At 40.3% G+C, this 21,462-nt stretch overlaps 1 protein-coding gene across 4 annotated transcripts in view; it reads right to left on the bottom strand.

Moving 5' to 3' along the window:
• The window catches only part of AK8 (adenylate kinase 8), a 77,608-nt gene that overhangs the window by 4,937 nt on the left and 51,209 nt on the right, over nt 1-21,462 (bottom strand). Inside the window, exon 12 of one of the 4 annotated variants that reach the window (XM_062011689.1) lies at nt 18,824-18,867. The exons of the other annotated variants lie outside the window; for them this stretch is intronic. Within the exon in view, the coding sequence (XP_061867673.1) occupies nt 18,824-18,867 (44 nt within the window). The remainder of the gene's footprint in view (nt 1-18,823; nt 18,868-21,462) is intronic. 4 annotated transcript variants of the gene reach the window in all.

The following is a 21,462-nucleotide window of genomic DNA, read 5'->3' as shown; positions in this document are numbered from 1 at the left end:
CTGAAATAAACAAAACCACTAAAGGATTAGAACCTGGCATATCAAGAAAGCTTGTCGTAATTCATAGGTACTAACTGGAAAAGTATTATGGTATTTGAAACAGAAGAGCCTAAAAAACTCCACTTAAAAAGCTGCCAACACAATGAACTCTGAAAGCCTTGTCTGAGATTCCTTTATTTTTTATACAAGATGCTTATTATCCAGCTTGGTGTCACCATTAAAGAAGAGTGTAGGGGGAAGATGTGGGAGAGTATAGACAACCCTGCTAATATGGATTTCTTTCCCCACATGCATAGTGTGATGGCACACACAGAATATACTACACAACAACAAGCTCCTAATCCAGTGGTCCTTCCAGCAGAAGGTGGGAAGTCTTCCCCTGCCATCCCATACGTCTCCTATAGATAAGAGAAAACAACACTCCCCAGGGCTGTCAGTTTGAAATCGTTCAGAAGCAGGGAAAAAAGATGAAGGGGAAAAACACTGACAGAACTACTGTCTAGACTTAAAATACTTCCAATTAGAAAGCTGTATTATCATTTTGAAGGAGACACGTACCACACGCATTCTGCTATGCAGCCCCAGGAGGCTGACTCACATGAGTAAAGCCTATTTACATGCATGCACTCTCTGTGAAGTGTTACCCCTGAGTATATGGTGTTTCCTTCAGCTCCTCAAGGTATTTCTGAGCCATGTTTCACCCATGTCCCTCAGGCTACTACGACTCTGGTCACATAACAAACTTGACCCTCCAGCTGTCCAGGTAGCATGTTTATTGGATTTCTCTTGGAAAGCCTCATGAGAAAAAGTGCTGCACCCATGACCTTGATCCAATATTTACAGCAGTTACTGAAACAACTCCCTACAAGCACTGGATTCATCTCCAAGCAGAGTTTGGCCCCTTTCACGTACCAAGTGTAATTTCTTTTTCACATAAATACATCCACTGTAAAGCTCACTTTAGGAATCAGCCAGGCTTTGTATGTTGTAATGTGTCACAACTTCTATCAAGGGGAAATATGAAACAGATGTCATCAGAATTGGTAGACAGGGAGGCGAGGAAACACAGCCTCATATCAAAGTACACTACATTATACTGCTCGATTAGCATCTAGTGCAGCTTCTCTTCCAGAGTTGGCAAGCTGTTAGTTCAGCTCCCCAACAGGTGAGGAATGTCAATGTGCAGCAAGGCGAGCTGTGCACTGGGGAGGGCTGGGCAGAGGTGCACCACGAGTCCCCACCTGCATCACAGGCTCAGCATCTACCTAGCAGCAGGCAAAAATCCTTGGCATCCAGATACAAACTGGGGTGTAAGTTGGCAGAGCCCCTCAGACCAGGTCTCTGAGTACAAATGGCCCCCTACCTACCACAGAGCAGCAACATTGCAGTCAGGTGCAGGACTGAAGACAAGTGATTGGCAAGTAAAGCTCTGTCCTCTCTCCTTTGTTCCCTCTCCCAGGAGAGGGATGTGAGAGCAGGTCCAGTCCTGTCAGCTAGCTTTCACAGGTAATAAAATTGTGAACATAAATGCTAAAAGGAAGAGAATTATCTTGAGTCAGAACCCTGCCTCTTCCCCAGTGGACTTGACATCACTTATCTAATCTATTACAGCATTCAGACACGGCACATGAAATTCCAGCAGATTAATAATGTTGATGCCATCTTCACTGTGTACCTAGTGCAATGAGAACTCCTTGCCTTTGGATGACCATGAAACACACAAGGCCTCTAACAGCTTGAATTTAAAGTTGTTTTTCTACCAGTCACCAGGCATTCCAAAAGGCTATTCCCATCACTTCTGACTATTCAGTGTCATGTCAGCTCCTAGAGGTCACCAGGGCACCCTTCAGAAATCCAGAGAGGAGCAGGTAAAAGTATGGGTGGTAAAAGTTTTACTACACACATAATCATGAGATGGCATTCCTGGAAGAACATGTCACAACCATACAATAAGAGATGTTTTGAGCCACATGAACTGTGTTTGTTTCAGACGGCAGCCAACCTAGAGAATCCAAGTTATTGACAATGCTCAGAGTTGTCTTCAATAGAACTGTTTTGGTGGTGGTTTTCCTGTTTTGTGGACATAGTGTCACCATTTTACAGCATCTAAAATAGAAACACTCTGAGGCTTGCCATGAGACAAGTGAGTGCTGTGTGCCTGAGCTCTGGGATCATTGTGATTCAGGCACACTTCTACTGCATCTTGCCAGTCACCTTCCAGGATGGCCCCACTGCCTTGCCAGCTGCCTTTGCATCTCAAGAGAACTAAAAGTCTGCCTGTATGCCACAGCCTTCCATTGGTTTTAGTCCATAATTTAAACACAGCTGTTTTATGAGGCTGACCTAGATGGATCCAGACGCTGACTGCTCTAGGCCTGAGCTATTTACTTTGGTCAGATTCTCATCCTTGGCATTTCCCTTTACCTGGAGTTGCTCTGGATTGACACTGGTGGAGGGGAGCCCAAAGCCAAGCCCTTTTGGTAAAATTATTGTCTCTGAAATTTGACCCATACCATTAAATCTAATTTAATTCATACCTTGTTTTCATTTAAGGATGAAAAGATAACACAAGGTGATATCTGAGAATCCTGATTCCTTAGCTGGCTTTTTAAACCAGAGACTACTGACTTGCTTGTGGCTATACCAGGGTCAGACCAAGCTTTGCAATGAAGTTAGGATACCTGAATTAAAAAAAACCCACCAGCACACAACAGTGGGCCACTTCTAATACAGCATTTAAACTTTTGAGTTGAAGCTGCAACTTTAAAAATAGTAAGCTATTAATCTTTCCCTTATTTTCTTAACTCCTATATATCTTCTCCCTCGTAGGCAGGTACCAGCTGCCATATTCTCATTCTTCATGCCCTGCACTCTGCAAAAAAACCCAGGCCCCTGCTGGCCTATTCTTGTTTAAAATTGTGCATAATTGATAGTGGCAAATCTACCCCAGCTGTGTCTAAAACCTCTCCAGGGGCAAGAAAAACACTCTCTGTGACTGTCATTAACTACTAAATTAGCAAGTGCTCCTGGCAGTTTACAACGTACCACATCAGTCTGCTTGGAAAAAAAAGAAAGAATGTGAAGATCAGATGCCTGTGTGATCTCAAAGTTACAGCAAACTTTGCTAGCAGAACTTTGACAGAACCCCAGCTAAGTCAGAGCAAAAGAGAACGGGAAAAGGAGCAAGAGAGAGCGTGAAAGAAAAAGAGAGGAAGGGACACCAAGTTACCCTCCTTTGCAGGCAGCCAAATAGAAACTGTCAAATTCAAGGCTAGAAAATCGAGCCTTTCATAAGGCACTGAACATCTTACTCACTGTGGAGGTATCAATACAGTGTTATCTGATACTATGACACAAGTCCCCACAGAAAATAACCCTGCTGGAGGACTTGGAATGGTGGAATGGCTGCAATTTCTGTAATTGAGATGTAAAGCTGAAAAGGAGATGAGGCTGTTGAAGTGTATGGATGCAGTAGCTCTCTAAAAGGCTACCACAGGTAAAATCCTTATGTGATCACTGGCACAGATGCAAGCTCCTCCCTTTGGTTCATCAAACAGCCAAAGCAGGCGGAGAAGGAAATAACACAGTTCTTGCAAAAGGATGGAGGAGCCTTGGGGGGCATTATGGACTGAACTGGCAGACAGCCAAGTACCATCTCTAGCAACTGTCCTGAATTTGGCTAAACTCTGACCCACTGTTAAAACTGACCACATTTTGGGGGTTGTAGTTTCCAAAAATGCATAAAACTGTAAAAACTGGACCATAGAGAGACCACAAACCAGACAGGGGTGGGGTGGCAGACTTGGCCAAGGGACAGGAAAAATCTGCATTGCAAAATGGTCGTTTTCTTGGGTAGCACAGTAATCAGTTATCACAGTAATAAGGCAAATCAAGTTAGTGGTCCAAGCTGACAGGAACAAGGAAGTTCAGATCTGAATCTAAGTGACTCATCCCAGCTAAAACCCAAGTTGTTGTGTCTTTAGTGACTTCCTAGGCACAAAAGAATGCTCCTTCTCTTGCAGGATAAAGACACCTTGAACATGAAACCATGGCTAAACCTTGGCTAAAGCTCTCAAGAACTAGGGCCCCAGCCACGGGATCCTAAGCACTTTATATTTTCATAATTACATTCCACATCCCCAAATATCTTCTTAGAATTTGCACTGACTACACAGATCCCATGTTCCTTTCCCCCAGTCTGGTTCAGGTTTCTCTCAATGCAGCTGTAAACTGTCTGTCTTGTCCATGGGTAACCAGATTACAAAGGACCTTCTGAGGCTGCAATACAGACTGGACATGGATCTTAGTTTACATCCTACTCTAAATACTGCTTCTGCATGTCTCTGCAATGGATGAAATTATCTTTATCTCTTATTTATGGACAGAGCTGCTGGGAGGTTTTATTCACTGATATCTTTCAAATTCTGGGATATTTTCTGATGAAAGATGTTCGATTCTATTTTGGCAAGTAAATTCACCCTCTAGGTTTTTACCATAAGGGAAAATGCTTTGCATAAACACTAAAACACAGGTTAATTGGCACAAGTGGTTTGCTCATTGAGCTCCTATAATGATTCATGTGATGACAAGCTATTTCCAGACACTGGATGTTTCTTTCCAAATGGATGCATTTCTGTCGTGTAACTACAAAAGGCAGCTAAGTGAGGCACTACTCCCAGTACATGGCTTCTGGTCAGGGAAACAAGATGAACAACATCCTTCATAGCTGCAAATGTACCTCCCCTTCACCAGCAGTGCAGAGTAATGATGCTGCTAGACGTTTTCTACCTATCAGTTAGACATACTCAACTTCCAACAGCCCAGAGAGCTGAGGTGACAGGGTCCCTCCTGCATCCCATCCCACCCCACCAGCCTGGTATCTCAGCAGCATCTCAGCAGGTGCCACAGCAGCTTATGCAGGAAAAACACACACTGTCTGTTTTACAGAACAATGGGCAGGATCTCGAGCTGGGATAAAGCAAAGTAGCTCCACTGGCATCACACAGATTTACACCAGGGAAGCACCTCAGGCCTTTTGGCAGCCAGAGCCACTCCACACAACAGTGGTCTGGAGAACTACTGGCTGTGTAATGTTACATAAGCACAGTGAAAGGCACACATAGACAGAGTAAATGTTTTCATACTAGGGGTTTCAATGCATTTTTAAAGATTCTTTTGAGAAAGCAACGTTAACTCTTTCCCTATATAATAAGTGGCTCAGATGCATTAGTAGCTTCATTCAAAACTGCTTTACATTTCTCCCCTCATTTTCATTCTTTGCCTCCTTCTTACTCTCTGCTGTTATTCTAGCATCTTTGCATTCCCCCTGGAGTTCATTCCAGCGGTGCTTTATGAATCACAGAATAAGATGGCAGCCAGCACTGCTTTAGAGTAATGTGGCTGGCACGGTTTCCACTCTCCGTGAGGTTAATCAAACTCACTCTCAGATAATCGGAAGCCTCTGCAGCCCCAGAGGCCTGAGGTCAGGAACCTGGACCCACTTCCCCAAATGCAGTCATGTTTCCTTAGATGCTTCCAACCCTCCCCTGCAATAATTAGATTCTGCAAAGCAAATCTTGAGTGGAGCAAGAACTCGAGGGTTAAGTACCCGCAAACTCACATCAGAACTGATGCCTTTGCTACCTGTCTGCAGCTCTGCTCTAGTACCTCCTGCTCCTAACAAGCAAACCTACACTTTTCATCCTTATTAAATAAATGGAATGAAATTTCTATTAAATGATGTTTAATCTTAAGTGTTCCTATAAAATGCTACATTAAAGTCCCTCGTCCCTCCCATCTTTTACACACTAACATTTGTTGTTGGGAGGATATTTGGTATGTCAAATTAAAATAAATAAAAGAACTAACACCAAAAAAGTGTATGATTTGGGGGCAAGGGGAGGGAATAAAAGAATGGGTTATAATGTGTCATTTTATATGTGTGTCAAAGGAAACCGATTTCATAATAGGGAATAAAAATTCCCGGTTTAAATACTGTCAAATAAATCCTCGAATGTAATAGGGTTCACTTCTGGGGAAAAGAAAACTAAATCCCATTAAATATTAATGTGGCGTAGTATTAATTAAGAGAGAAAAAAGTCCATCAAGAGAACCCCAATATGTTTGCTGTGTCCCCAGGAAGCTGGAAAATTTCACAATCAAGTGTGTAAATGTTCTAAAAAAGGGTCCTGAATATTTTATGAATATTTGTCATAAAACAGAAATAATAACCACTGTGCAGAGCTATTAGAATTAATATTTATGCTGCCTGCCATGAAATATTCATGGGGACAGAGAAAGGGGGGCCCGTAAGACAAGAATTAATTTACATTGGGCTTGGTTTACCCGCTGGCTTGATGTTTAAAGACGGGTTGACAAGCCTCCATATGAATCCGTCAGTCACTTGCAGCAGTAGGTGGGGTGAAGGCAGGGGGAAGCGGGGGGAAACGGGTCCAAGCTGCTGACAGCTCACAGATTGAGTTTCTGACAGCCCTTAAAAAACCTAAACGGCCCCCCACCTTTTTTTCCTTCTTCCATTGCCCAAGGCGCTCTGTACTGCCACCGTTCATCCGATCTCCCCTTCCATCTGCTGAAATTAAGGAATTAATGAGCGCTATACACTTTACAGCGGGCCCCAGGAATGTTTACTGGTGATTAAATTATAATGCAGCCAAGCTGTATAATTCATGAACCAATTAAAGGAAGTGTTAGTTGATTTGATGGGATGAGGACGTACAAAAAGCATTTAACTAATAGGGAACCGTGGGCTGCCGGTCGCTTTGGCTTTCTCGGATTACGCGGCTAATTGCTCTGCTTTATAGGGCTGTCACAGATAGCCATACATATTTCATTGTGCTCAAATACTTCAATTGTTCGCTTTCGTGTTGCTGCTGTAATATGTAGAAGCCCAGCCAAACTTCAGTGTAGTTAAAGCATTACTCTGCAAAAGCAGGTTGCTTCGGGAGGAATGAGAGGGGCAGAAGGAGAAGGGCTGGCTGACAAAGGAGTAACTTAAAGCCTCAGAGTTAAATGTCACTCAGCAATTACATGATTAAAAGGTGCAACATATGATAGTCTTTTGTTTTACAACTTTTTGGACACTAATATTCTATGCTGACTTCACTGCAGAGAAAATATTGGAACACTAAACTCTATTTTTCTCTTTAATACCGAGGAGCAAATGAAGGAGGGTGAGAGGGAAGTATATTTAAACAAACCCATCAAGGAGGAGCCAGAGTGCTGCACTTACCAAGAATAATGCATTGTGTTTTAACTTACAGAGTTCCATACTCTAAAACACATGAGAGATGAAGGAGGTTGATTTCCCATCTGGGAGAATGCTCAATGTGTCATTCAGAGAGCTGCTGAGTCGTGCCAGCTAGTCATACCAACAACGTCAGTTTATTACACAAGGAATGAGAGAATTTACCATTTCTGCTGTTTTACAAAGCACTTCCCCAGCTGAGAGGCCACGGGATTTCATGGAACAGAATCTCTTGATTTGAAGAGGCCTATCAGTGAAGTTACTGCTGTCCTCAGTCAAAAACAGGCATGTTCTTCTAGCAGTGAAATCCCCAACCCATATTCAGAACTATATGTATTGGTGAAGAAACTAAGTAATCTGATAAATATCACAAACACATGCACTGGTTTATGGTTAGACCCTGAAATTCATTGAATAAAGAACAAATAATGCTATCTGTGTAGCTCAGTGATGAAGACTGTAAGCTTCTGTGCATTCCCAAGCAGGTACATTGCCACCTACCTGAGGAGCACTGTGGTAAATCTTGATCTCCTGTCTAACTTAGAGTTTTACATTTCCAAGTGTTGTACAAACACCAACTAAATGATTTTCAAGTTATCTTGTTATGTAAAGTTTATAAACTGGTTCCCCCCTTTCCTTGCACCCATTGCCTCCAGGACTTGGCTTTGGGAACAGTCCCTGCCCTGTGCCCTCACTGATGCCTCGGTATGTGCCTCTCCTCCTCACGTGCTCCATCCTGCAGTGCAGAGCATGAAATCCCCTCTCCACATCTGCCCACTCCAGAGTAACAAGAGGGTGTGCTGGTCTGCCAGAAGCAAAACTGTGCAAAATCACACCAGTTGTAAGAAAAGGTTTGTGAGGTAGGGGCAGCCCACCAGCTGGTGCTCAGGGTAACTCTTCAAAACGTGCCAGCCTCACTCTGACATTCCAGTGATGAACCATTTCCCAGCCAAGCTAAGAAAATCCATCTCTGCCCTCCTGTTGGAATTCTTCTGTCTTTTACAAAGAATTACATCAGAAAAGCAGAAGAGCTTTGCCATCCAATGCAGAGCATTCACCAGGGAGACAAGAGACTTACACTCAGTAAATACTTACCTTTTTTCTAAAAAGTAAAGCAAGCCTTAGAAGCTCTAGAAAGGGAGAAGCTGAATGTCCCATTTCCCAGGACAGCACTCAGATTAGCAGGCTAGGAGTTGTCCAGATGGAGAAACAGCTGGGGAAAAAGATCTTGGGATATTAAAGAAAAACAAATTCTCATAGAAGTCGACCCTGCAGTTAAAAGGTTGTATGCCTAAAAAAAGAATTCTTTAAAATCATTTCCTTTATTTGGAACTACTAGATATTGTTAGTTTGTCTCTAGTTTCTGGGTTAACTAATGCAGCAAAACTTTGTCTAAAGACATTAGTTTAACAGGCAGTCTCTGAAATAAGGGATAATGACACCAGTTACACAGTAGGAAAACTTGCCATTAACTCACTGCGTGGTTAAGTAAAATGGAAACTGGATTGCCTGTTCTAGAAAACAGAGAGGTTAAATTGTCTGGGAGATAAAGCTGATCCTAAACTCACCTAATGGGCAGTGCCTGGGATCTGAAATCTGACGAGCAAGATAATCATCTCTGCAGTTATACACACAGCTGAAAGCCAACACGTGATCTTGGCAGGCTTTGAATTATATACCACTGTTGGATTAAGCACATCTGCAGTTTGGTAAAATCCATTACATACATTTATGACACTATCTGAGATAACAACAAAGGACGTGTGTGTGCCTGTGTGTGTGTGTCTGTGTAGGCACACTAAATGACCTCACACAGTGGTCCCAGAAACAGTGAGCTGCAGCAATATGGGCCTTACATGGGCAAAAAGCAGAGGTGAGATGCAGACCCAGGAATCACTTTCTGCCAATGATTACTAACAGGAAACATCAGAACTTGGCTATGTCAAGAAATCAGAGGCACTGCAGCAAATATTTCCTTTGTTGCTTTTGAAGTACCCTGGATACACTCAATCATACTGAAAGAAAACTCCTGTATTTTGGTTCAATGTGGAAAAGGCTATTTGCATTTCAATATGTTCAACTTATCCTGCCAATAAAAACATGGAATCATGAAGAAGAGATCAGGCCACTGGAGTGAAAAACAAGAGATGACATCCTGCAGACCTTTCAGATAAAACAGCTCCTTGCTTGTAACATTTCTGTTGATGTCCCAATATTTCTGAATGATTGGGTTTTCAAATGAGATCAGTCAGCATGCAGATGAGGAAACAGGATCAAGACATCTCCCACATCTGATTGGATACAGAAATTATCAAAAGACCCTTTTTTCGTATCAAATTTCCATCATAAAAGGTCAAACTTTCAACTCCCATTACTTTTGCTAACTGCATTTCACTGTGCCTGCCAGCTCATTGCTGCTGCTGTTTTCAGAGAAAGAAAGAAATAACAAAAGATTACATCTTCTCCCACATCTGCCATACAGAATGGACAAACAATTTCTCATCCTATTTTTCTCTACAGCCATCAAAATCCTTGCAGACAAAACATCACTTCTAACCTGATCAGCTATTCTTAGGTGGGTTTTATTTTTCTTACAGGTTCCTTTCTTATTTTCTAGCCTGCAGACTGACAAGAGCACCAGCTGTGTTGCCAGAATGTTTTGTAATACAATTTGGCCATTTAAAATACTTTTTGATGTGTGCTTTTCCAAAATGTATTTCCTTGTGCTGTCTGGGTGGACTGATGCCTAAATACTCAAGTAATGGATGTTCCAGAAAAGACAAAGAGATAGCATCATTTTCCCTCCCATATAGCTGCATTTTTCTTTGCAGTCCATCCCTGACCACAAACGCTGTCTGGCCTTCTGTAGATTTTTGTCCATTCCTCTAGTGAACAGATCATGGCCTGAGACTTTGAGGCTTTGCCCTTTCTGCTCAAAACATTCAGCTCATGGAACTGCATCCTCCTGTCCAAACAGAGGAGTAGCTCAGAACCCCCAGGTCTCATCCACTGCTTTTCTAGGTGGAAGGCTGCAATTCAGAGCAAGCAGGGCAAGCACAGGAAGATGAAGACATCAGTCAAGAGTACAGGACTCAATGTATTTGTTGCTATTCACCCCATAAAAATTCTCTCTCAACATTATCATCATTGCAACGTATATAACCCATCAGATTAGTACCTAGAGATTTCTGCTCTTCTGATTTTCTCTGTTCTTATTACTCAACAACTAAATGTTGCACAAAGCCATTTCCTACAGAAATATTTATGTTCCCAAATGTTTATTGGCCCCTCTATCATGATCAAGCTTTTATGAGCACTCTATACAGAACTCTGAATTAAATACATAATTCCTGATCTACCAGATCCTGGCTTGATGCTCTGTTTGTCTATTTTATACAGCAAAGCACTGCAGCAAACTACAGAACAACTTACAGAAAAACTAATCTACACAGTAAAGATATTTCTATCCAGTGCTGACTGCATGGGTTAGTGATTACAGAAAGTTAATAAGGAGCACGAGGATGTAGGGTTTAAATTCCAGCACAGGCACTTACTCATTGTGTTAGGTTTCCTGGAGGATCTTTTCAGGTAATTTCTACATAACTACAGACGTTAGGCTCTGTAGCATCATGTGCTGGAAGGAGATGGAAGATGCTCCTTGTAAATGTTACACAAACACTTCTCTCTGACTTGCTCCACATTACACAGGTGTTGCCAGCTACACAGCATAATTCACCCTCCATCAGTGGTAACTGGCTGGACTCCCTACTCTTGCTGGCAGCTGTGATTCGTAACTTCTTTCGCCTTTGATTTTTCATTTTTCTTCTCTTTTTGACCAGAAGTGCCTGTGGTAATTTGTCAATGTCTGTATGTATCTAGTAAACTAAAATTTTGGCCTCTTTACCACATCAGATCAAAGCAATATTCTCAGCTCCCTTGTATCCAGCACATGCTGGTTGCAGAATGCACCAAGCCTGTGTGTATACAGCTCCCCAATAGCAAAGTAACAGTGACTGTATTCTACCTGTAGGTCTCAACTTCACAAATCTATTACTACTGAAAAGCGAATCATCAGGTCACCTCAACAGACAACAAGTCATTCTCTGAAAGGTTAAAATTTGTGGTGTCTTTCTTTTTTTTCCTGGGACAAGCCTAGTCAATGTTTGTTCCAGGATGAACTGGGTATCTCAGCCACTAGGTAAGGTCTGGAGTTCACATGATTTAATAATGGGCTCTTCAATGTAGCTGAAAAAAAAATGTAAAAAGATCTGCTGGCTGGAAGCTGTATTTGACATTCAGATACATTCTGAACTGAGGTGTGTGTTTCTAACAAGTAATTGTGTAGCAAATTACTCAGCCTTGGATTGATTGCACAGGAAACTTTTAAACAGAGTGATTTTTTTCATCTAAAAGATACTACACTTCAAACAAGCCTCTGGCTGAATCCATTGTCAATTACAATGTATTTGGAATTAACCAGAGAACCTGACATCTAATCAGAAAGAAAAAGAAGGATTTTTATTCTTAGAACTGTTTTAAATGAAAAAATATTCCTGTTCCTTAAAACCTCTAACAACTTGGCATAACTCTTTGACCTAGAAATAAACTGAGGGAATGGGCACCCACTTTCACTTGCAATTTGTATGTACTGGGAAAATGTGTAAAAAAGACTGTTTATAGTTATTTTCTCCCTAATACAACACAGAATCCTGCCTAAGACCATAAAGAAAAACACACCTCTTTTACAAAGTCACATCTTCTGGTTTTTCCAAGGGCAAAAGTCCCAGACTACATAATAATTACAGATTTTCAAACTACACTGTTCACACAACACCAGAGATTCACTGGCACAGCCTTACTTCATGTGACATGTGAAAATTAGGCATATTCAAAAGCACCAGACCTTTGCAGCACTTTTTGCAAGGGCAGAGAGGATCCCAGAACAGGTTTTGTATAGGCTTCCAGTAAAGAGCTTTCACTGGCATTACTGTAAATCACCCCAGAATATCAGCAGTGATGTAGCATCTTTCATTAACAAAATACTGCAGCTTTTTTCACAAGGAATGCCACTTGCCATTTCTTTTTGGTAATCAGATAGCTGTTAATTAATAAACCTGTCAGGTGAATCGTCCTGCTCTGGTCATTATTATCCATTCTGTAACAGAATCCTGCTATCATCACTGCTATCCACTCCATAGCTTCCAGCTCAATTAACTTAATGCTATGCAAATGAGAGACTCTCCTCATCATTAGCTTATAGCCCACAAATGTTAATAACATAATTGGGCCTTCAACAGGGTAATTAGACACGATTTCTTCCATTAGTCTTACAAGGCTAATTATTGTTGATAGGAGAGATGGGATGAGTCCCACTGCTGCATGCAAAGAGGGGCATCTGGTTAAAGCAAATATAGACAAAACATCAACAAGGTAAAACAACAGTAGAGATCTATAGCAGGGTCAGGTAGGGATGGGGGAAAGGAAGACAGCGTGATGAGAAACTGAGGAACTGACAGAGAAATTCTCTACAGGGCAGGAACTAAAAGCAAAGATTCAGCCTGAATGTGAATCTCTCCTACACTTGGCAGTAAAACAACATGATGTGTAATAAATCAGAGGAAGCTACTCTCAAGTTTTTGCAGACGGGACAATTTGGAAGCTGTACTGATCCAAAGTCCTGTGTTTGTACTGCAAATACACTGACAAAGAAGGACAGAGGAGAGACTTCAAGAAATTAATCTGTTCCTAACTCTCCCCTATTATGTCCAAGCTTCTTTCCTCCCGTTATTGGTTTTGCTGTGTTTTATTGGATGATTTTTCTGAGTAATGGCCTCTTACTGTAAGAATTACAGAATTGGAAGAGAAGGAATTCTTTAATAATCACTGAGAAAAGTGCATTTCAGCTATTTCTTATCAGGAAGTTAATAAAAACCTGCATTCAGCATAATGAACTAGCAGTAATGTTTTTTACCAAAAAAAATGGCAGCAAGATTTCAAGCTGAGATTATGTTTTGAATGGTGGAATGGATGTCAAGGGCTTGCTCCTACAACAGCTAATTCTCTGCAGTCTCACCCATGGGGGTTAGAAACGTACAGCTGGAGTCAGAGTTGTGTGAGGAAACTGTAGTCTTAAAAGGAGAAAGTAAACTTCACAAAAATATGGCAAGTTCACCATACTCACCACTTAGCTTTGACAGTTCAGTGGTTTTTTTACTGCAAACACTGCTAAGAAAAATACATGTCATTTTGAAAAGCCCACAGGGCTCAAGGGGCTGAGAAACCGCATGACTTCTTTATTTTGTTTCTGTTTTCTTTCACTTTGGAGCACATTCATGGCCAATACAAATCCTTTGATTTCACTGCAAGTATGTGAGGAGGAGCTCTTCCTATATACTTGGCCTGAAAATCAGCTTAAGTTGCATTCACAAAAGTAGGAGCATTTATTAGAAGGTTAAATGAAACAACTACTTTTTAACTTGCTGTACCTTTCTCTTTGGTCAGTTATCCCAGAAGAACAGACTGTCCTCTGGATCGTTCACTCAATGCAGATCAGTGGGATATTAATTAGCACTCCAATCAAAACTAACAGAGCACAATTTAATAGTGGTTTTACTGAGCTCAGAAGTACAGCACATACTAGACAAGGGTAACATTCAAAAGCCTCTGTGGGATGGGTAAAAGCTTTACTCAAAATGTATTTCAAGCCTTACAAAGGACAGAGTTCTGTAACACAGAATTTAAAAAACATGTTTAGAGACAGAAGATATGAACCTTACACAGCACAAAACCACAGGGTCACCACTTACACCTGAGCCAGAGGAAGCCAACTGAAGTGATGGTGATTAACACATTTATGGGACTGCAGTTGATCCAGGCCGATAGAATTAGATGCAGTACATCTGTCAGACATTCAGGATCATTCCTACATCTTTCCTGCAGAAAAAGCTACAACAGTATTGAGCACTGCTCTCTTAAATTGCCCTGAACTTGCTAAATTTACTTACTGGAAAATTCTGAGCAAATATCTTGTTCCAAAGCAAACAGCAGTAAATCCAGTGATGTTTTAATGAAGATTACACTTTCTAATCCTCATGGTAATGACAAACTAGTCTCCATTCAATATGCAATATTGCTTGACAGTTTTAATCACCCAAGCCGTATTATATTTGCTACAGACTGATGCACTTGTCTTCCCAGATCTTCAGCTTGGAGAATCTAAGCAAAAGAAGCATCAGGCCTGTTCTGCCTGTGGTTTTCAGCATGGGCCAATTTTGCCAGCCACACTAGCTCTGAGTAATGGCTTACATGGGGATTAGTCTCAGATCCAAGATGACCACTGCACAGCTGGCACAATCTTGTCCTAAGTCTTTACTCCAGAATCCCTGAATTCTAGTAATCATGGAGTTTAAAGGTAATGTACATTTGTAATGTAGTTCCTCTAAAAGTACTGCCCCTGTGCTCTCAATATCAGACAGCAAATACAGTAACAGACTTTCATAAACTCAGTTTTAACCTGTACATTTACTCAGAATAGTATCCAGCCAACTTTTGCTACCCCATTGCTGAAGTAAATAGTAAGAGATCAACACAATGTGACATGCTTGATAACACTGGACAGCCCTCCTTTTCCTACCATCCTTTCTCACACACTGTCTTCATCCACATCTAATCTTGACAGCCAAAGGAGTCAGGAGCTCTGCCTTGAAAATATGGATACCTCATGGCATTCTGTAAAGAAGCACTGAAAGCATTAAGTGCCCAGTGCTTTCAGAGTGTGACTGTTCCCAGGTGGAGAAAGCAGAGATGGTGCTGGTTTGGTTTGCCTTGTCTAAAACTTGCTACCACTGCCAAAGTCATGTAAAGTAGCCTAGATTCTACTGCTTTTACAGCTTTCTCTCTCCAGTTAGGTAAGAAAGGCAACCTTCATACCAGTGGCATCTTCTGAGAAAAATGTTTTCAACATATGGGCCATCAGGATAGAAAGTCTTTGGGTTTCCTACTGTCTTCTATGAGACAGCTACTGCAGAAAAACATCGCTCCTTTCAGCAGCAAAAATAATGAAACGATTGTGCATGTGGTTTTGGGTCCCTAAAAATAAAAGTATCGAGTTAGAAGCAGAAGCTTTTCTTCTTTCTCTTCCTGGAGACTTAGGAAGCTTGCTGAGATCAGAGATCTACTTAATTGCTGTATCCAGGATTTCACCAAACAAATTCCAGCCATCAAAAGGAGCTTGGATGAGGTAACTTCTAAAAATAATACCTGCCTCCCACAACTGAAGCCAAATATACCTCCTGTTCTTGCTGCAGCAGAATAAGCTTGTGACAGCAAATGCAGCATCCTACAGAAAGCCCATGGAAGGATTTTAAAACTGTGTGTGATATTTCACTAGTGCTGGCTCAAGATGTGTATCAATGCCTTTCCCCAGGACAGAAAGGCTCTTATGGCCAGGCTGAACGTGCAGAAGTGACATGATCTTTTTATTGCAATAATTCAATTTCCCATCTGTTGGATTATTTAATAGCAGTAGCTTCTATTCATGTTATGCTATGTGGGGAAGAAAGAGCAGTCTTCCCTAGTAGAGAGGGAGAACAGAGAATAAGGATTCCTCACCAATGGCCAAACCTCAGAAATCTGCATAAGCAGCTGCTTCCATCAGTTGGTGCAGGGCAAAAGAATGTGTGTGTGCAGCTTTTTGCACTACTTATGGTGAATTAGTTGTCACTATTAAGTAGTCCATGGGCATGACTGCTTAACAGAGCCTTCATGCCAGAGCAAGGTATACTTTTTTATGCACAAGGTAACGGGAGCTTCCCTGATATACTTTGCCCATTATAGAGGGCTCAGCAATGCCTCTTGGAATAGAGGCAGACCAGGGAAAAAAAAAAGTAAATGGCTTGATTAAAATCTTATTAATGAACAAGGTCAGTCTCAAAACACTTGTATCAAAAGATAACACAATTGTGAATTATTGTAGCTTGGAAAAGGCTACAGCATAACAACCGTGGGTTAATCTGATCCTACTCAGTGAAGCAGGCAAACCATTCACCACTCCAGGAGAGAGGGTTATTTTTAATTTTGCCTGCTTAGCACAATTTGTAATGGATTTTGGTTAAAAAACCCTGTAACTTTTATCACCTAGCCAGGGTGTTCGCTCCCTCAGAGCACAGCTATGCAATGCACTTGATGTATAGTAACCACAGCTAAGAAGGTGAGTACCTCCACTGCTGTGGGGAAGACAAACCAGAATTCATCAACTAAACCCCATTTTCTAAAATATGTTTCTATTTCATAAGCATATCATCAACCTCAAGGAGATTCTGACCCACTGTCTTGCCCCTTGGTTTTTACGAAACCAGTCAGTCTATTTGAGTTTGAACACGTGAGGAGGAGGAAGAGACCAGCTGAGATGGGAGCACTGAGATGCAAAGTGATAATAAAAAGGAAACCAATTAGCATTAGTGAAGACAACAGTCAGTAAACCAGCAACCATGTAATGGCTCTGGTAAGAGTGAGCTGCTTTCTAATCAGAGGAGACAAAAACTGAGAATGATTGGAACAGAGAATTGCTCTGCTTATTATTTCTACTACTTTCTTTATAAATTAAGCCACATCCCTCTTAGATCACTTGGACTTTTCCTACACTCTCTCTCCCCAGTGCAGGCAAATGTTATTGTACTGATTTAGTACCTTGATTACCACAAGCTTTTTGTTTTGGGTTTTTTTCCCCCCGATAATAAGGAGAAAATAATAAAGATATAATATTTCTTCTTTGTTACTCATCAGGTTTTTGACTGCCATCAATTAAAAACACATCTACTATAAACACATAATATCCATCATTTAAATTAGGCCAAAGTTTTAAAAACACCCTGTAAAATTTTTTTCTATGTCAGAATAATTCAATCACTGTTATATTTCCTTCCTGCAACTATTTTGGGACTTGGCTTGTTCCTTGATAGGATTTTAATTAAGTCATCTACATTTAATTTCCAAATATGTTAACAGAAGGCAGCAAGGAAACAGAAAGACAAAAAGAAACACAGAGAAATCCATTCTTTAACAAAAATATTTCTGATATAAAAATGAATCTGAGGGATACATATTCAGTGATAAGTATTCCAGTGCATGTCTGGTAAACTCTCAGATAATGGCAGCATGGTAGGGTCACTGGGGTTCTATTAGCTCAATTAATGAGGAGTAAGATAAGGCTAACACCTAGCTCTTCAAACGGCTAAAAAATAGAGCTGATAGTAATGGAGTTATTAACCTTCGCCAGCCATTGAATTTTGCTGCTGATTCAAACTCCATTTCCTAGTTCAGGCCTCCATTAATAGGCTGTTTATTATCCTTAATCCACACTGGGATCAGCTGCAGAAATATGAAAGCCTCATGTAAAGACTAAATAGTTATAAAAAAATTAGAAAGATCTTTTTTGCCATTCTGATTTTTCCCTTTTCAATATATTCACAGATTTTACCTTGGAAATTAACAACTTCATTACCCTAAACTGTTTGAATACAGGTTCTTAGCTGTGTGATGAAAAAGAAACTTTGAATATATTATGAAAAAGACAAGATAATCAGGGATACAGCCACATCATTTTGAAGACCAAACAAAACACTGGTGGAAAGCTTGCCCTGGAGAAGCTAGTGCTGTTTATTTTCTCCACTGGGAAAGAAAAAAAACCTTTCCTATTAGAAAAATGGACATTTGAAGTGTATTATATATGTATTGTTAGTACAGTCCTCAAGTTCATCCCTCCCCTGCTCAGCCTTTGTCTGTCCACTGGTATTGTTTGTGGATACTACTGTAATATAATCTTTTAATACTGAAATGTAAAATAATCAACCCTGGATTGAGATCAGATGGAAAAAGAAACACAATGATGGAAAAGAGGAAGTGGGCATCCTGGGATGCACTTAGCAGAGCAGAGCCCATTGGGTTTGCATTATCAGCTTGAGCAGAACTCTTACACGGTAAAACTTGACGATAACTTTACCTACAGAGATCTTGAGTTACAGGGTCTTTAGGCTCCTTGCTGAGTTTGTACACTTTGAGATTTTTTGGTATATTTTCAATGAAAGAGACACTGTACAGTTACAACAGTCTACACACACAAGCCATTCTTGCAAAATCGATCACAATATCTAATAGAAGATCAGCAATTATCAGCAAACGAGTTAAGATCAAAATAAAAGCTGTTTATACTAATACATATACATCCAGAACACAGTGCTACCTCAAAACTGCATGCAGTTCTGATTCTCCCATCCCAGCAAAGAAACGGCCAAAACAACTAGGGAAGGTAAAGAACAGAGAGATGGCATGATGGGAAGAGGGAAGTGACTTCTCAGAAAGGAAAGGATAAAATGACCAAGGTTCTATGCCTGGAAAAGGAATGACTGAACAGGCCCATATAAGAAGCTTATAAAATCAGGAGAGTTAGGAGACATGAACAGAGAACATTTACAATTATTTCCTAATAGAGAAAAAGGATCTGGAAAAAACCATTGTGAAGTATTTTCATTCAATACTCAGCAACAAAGTGAAACTCCTTACCATATGATTTGGTGGAGGCCAGAAGTACAGTCTTGAAAAAGAGACTATAAAGTCAAGGAAAATGGGCTATTAGACAGTTGTCCAGATGACCCTCTGGCTCAGGGAATCCTTAAACTGCTGATTGCCTTAAGCTGGCCTGGAACCAGCAGACAGCTGGTCATGAACCAGCTGAAGCTAATGACAAGAGATATATAACAGATGACACTGTTGCTGCTGAATCTCATTTTATCTTTAAGTTTGGGAGAGAACAGAAAGGGAGAAGAAATATTTTGGTAGACATTAAACAGAGTTTTTGGTATACTAGAACTTCCCATGGCTATACAATAGAACTCTTATTGTTGCACAAATATTAACATTAAATCCCCTAAAACATCTATTTACACCTATTTGGATGAGGAACTGAATTCAGTCCTTTGTGTTTAGTAGTTCGGAGCTTCAGATGCCAACCTGTAATTGTATTTGGATCCTCACTTACTGTAGGCACTAAATGGTTAATGGTGTTCTTTTACTAGATAGCTGAGAGACCACTAATAGATTCAGCCTCTTATTTGCCCTAAAGGCTGCCATAGTTCAATACGATTAGGATCCTGTCCACTTTAAGCAGTAATTGCTTCACAGGGAGGAACATAGAAAGCAATACACATCTTCTCTGTACAGAAAGAGCAGATCTTTGGTAGACAGGTTTTGTCTGATACAGGTAAGTTTTCCTGTACCAGCCTGTAAGCAAACCTTTACTCTCCTGCAACTCCTAATTTAAAGAAAACCCTGTACCTCACACTTCCAGTGGAAAGTGAATTCTTTTCTCCTTTGTTCTTTGGATGCAGTGTCTGATGCTGTATGATTTTTTTTATTATTACATTTTAACAAACTTTATAGCCCATTTTGTTTGTTTTCAAATAACTTTATTTTCCTTCTTTTCTGCCATCAATTACTAGGTTTGTTTTTCTTTCCATAAGATGGAGGAGTCAGGAGACTGATCCTGCTCAATGCTGTATAATTTAGTATTATGTGTACTAGCTTTATGAGGTGGGAGTCAGATAAAACATAGTATTTGAACACTAACCATTTATTAGCTCTAAGGAATAGATTTGTGACTTGACAGGCAGACAATAACTCTGTGTTCTGATCAGCCAAAGAGGTCTACTTTGAGTTCCAAACACAGAGTAACATACTCTTTCACAAATAATTTTGTTTACTGATGTGACTAGATTTTAATAATAAACTTGATATATATGTAAATTTATTTTAATCTAATTTCATCAACAGAGCCTTCCTAAAAATGAGACTTTGTAGATTGTTCTGTGTCTGATTTATAGATTTCTGCATCCTATTCCCAGATTGATTTCAAGGCTATAATTCTATCAGGTTTTCCTCCTGATGTCAGAAACACCACCTCTGCAGATAGTGTTTTATAACTAGCATCACAACTGAAACTGAATTACTGCCCTGCTATCCTATGCTGCAATATGTCCTTTTGTTTATAATCACCCTCTCTCCCTTATATACCTACTACTTCAGCTTCATGGAAAATATCAGCTCCAAAAATCAATCAGGTAGCATGATGTCTATTTTTGTCCCTTACTTAAACCCATATATAAAATTGTAGGGGCCAAATTCTTAACTCAGATGAGTGTGCAGAGCTCTTCAAAGAAAATGGAAGCTGAGCAAATGAATCAGTGCCAAATTTCCTCCCTCAGAATTTTATAATGAGTTGTTCTTCCTCGCTTGATGAGGTTTCAATCCTGTAAAGGTGCACATGGCACACACTTGAGGATTCACCCTGATGTCAGGTACTCCGACACATGTTTAGGGACTCAGAACGTAGCCTTTAAATGCATATGAAGAATAATCCATGAGGAAGGTTATTTAACTGAATCTAGCATAAGTTTCAAGACTCTTTCTCTCTTTTTTCAGCAAATGGATTCTTGCTTAAGATGTATTTTGTCTTTTAAGAAATAAAGCTACTGCTGCTTTCACATACTTCATACTTCACATTCCAGGTCAATCTTTACATCTTTCCACTATATCCTGGTACAGGGAGTGGGAAGGGGATTCAGCCACACAGAAGACACAGAAAGAGTAACTTTGCCATCTTCAACACTTATGTGAGTAATATACCTTTTCTATTAGTATCTTTTTTGAAAGAATTAGCTTCTTGTAAGCATAAAGACCATAAATTTCCAACGTATGCTTTTGGAATGGCCACTGTGTCAGTCAGTGCTATGGACTGAACCAGGAACCCCTGAAGGGGAAGGATGAGGCCTCTCAGTTTTGAATCAGTACAGCAGCATTTCAAATCCTCACCACCTTTGGACCAGCTGTAAAGAGTAACTCGATTTTATTTGCCTGGCAGTCGTAACGGTTGTCTTTGGATGCTCATTTCTCTTATATTACATTTCTGAACACTTCATTATAGCTCAAATAAAATATAAATCTCATGTTGTTTTTAATTATTTCACAAAACCCAAAAGTCTCATAATGAGCTCCTCGCAATACTAATATATTTCCATCATATTATGCCAATGCTAAAGAAAGAAGATGTAGATCCTCTCTTCTGCTGCAAATAAAATACACCTTCTGATATAATCCAAACTTTAATCCATTTCTTATGGTTTGCTTTTAGAGGCAACTCAAACAAA

This window comes from Colius striatus, chromosome 19 (genome assembly GCF_028858725.1).
Source record: "Colius striatus isolate bColStr4 chromosome 19, bColStr4.1.hap1, whole genome shotgun sequence".
NCBI lineage: Eukaryota > Metazoa > Chordata > Aves > Coliiformes > Coliidae > Colius > Colius striatus.
Note: the sequence above shows the minus strand (reverse complement) of the source record. Positions and strands in the feature narration are given on the sequence as shown.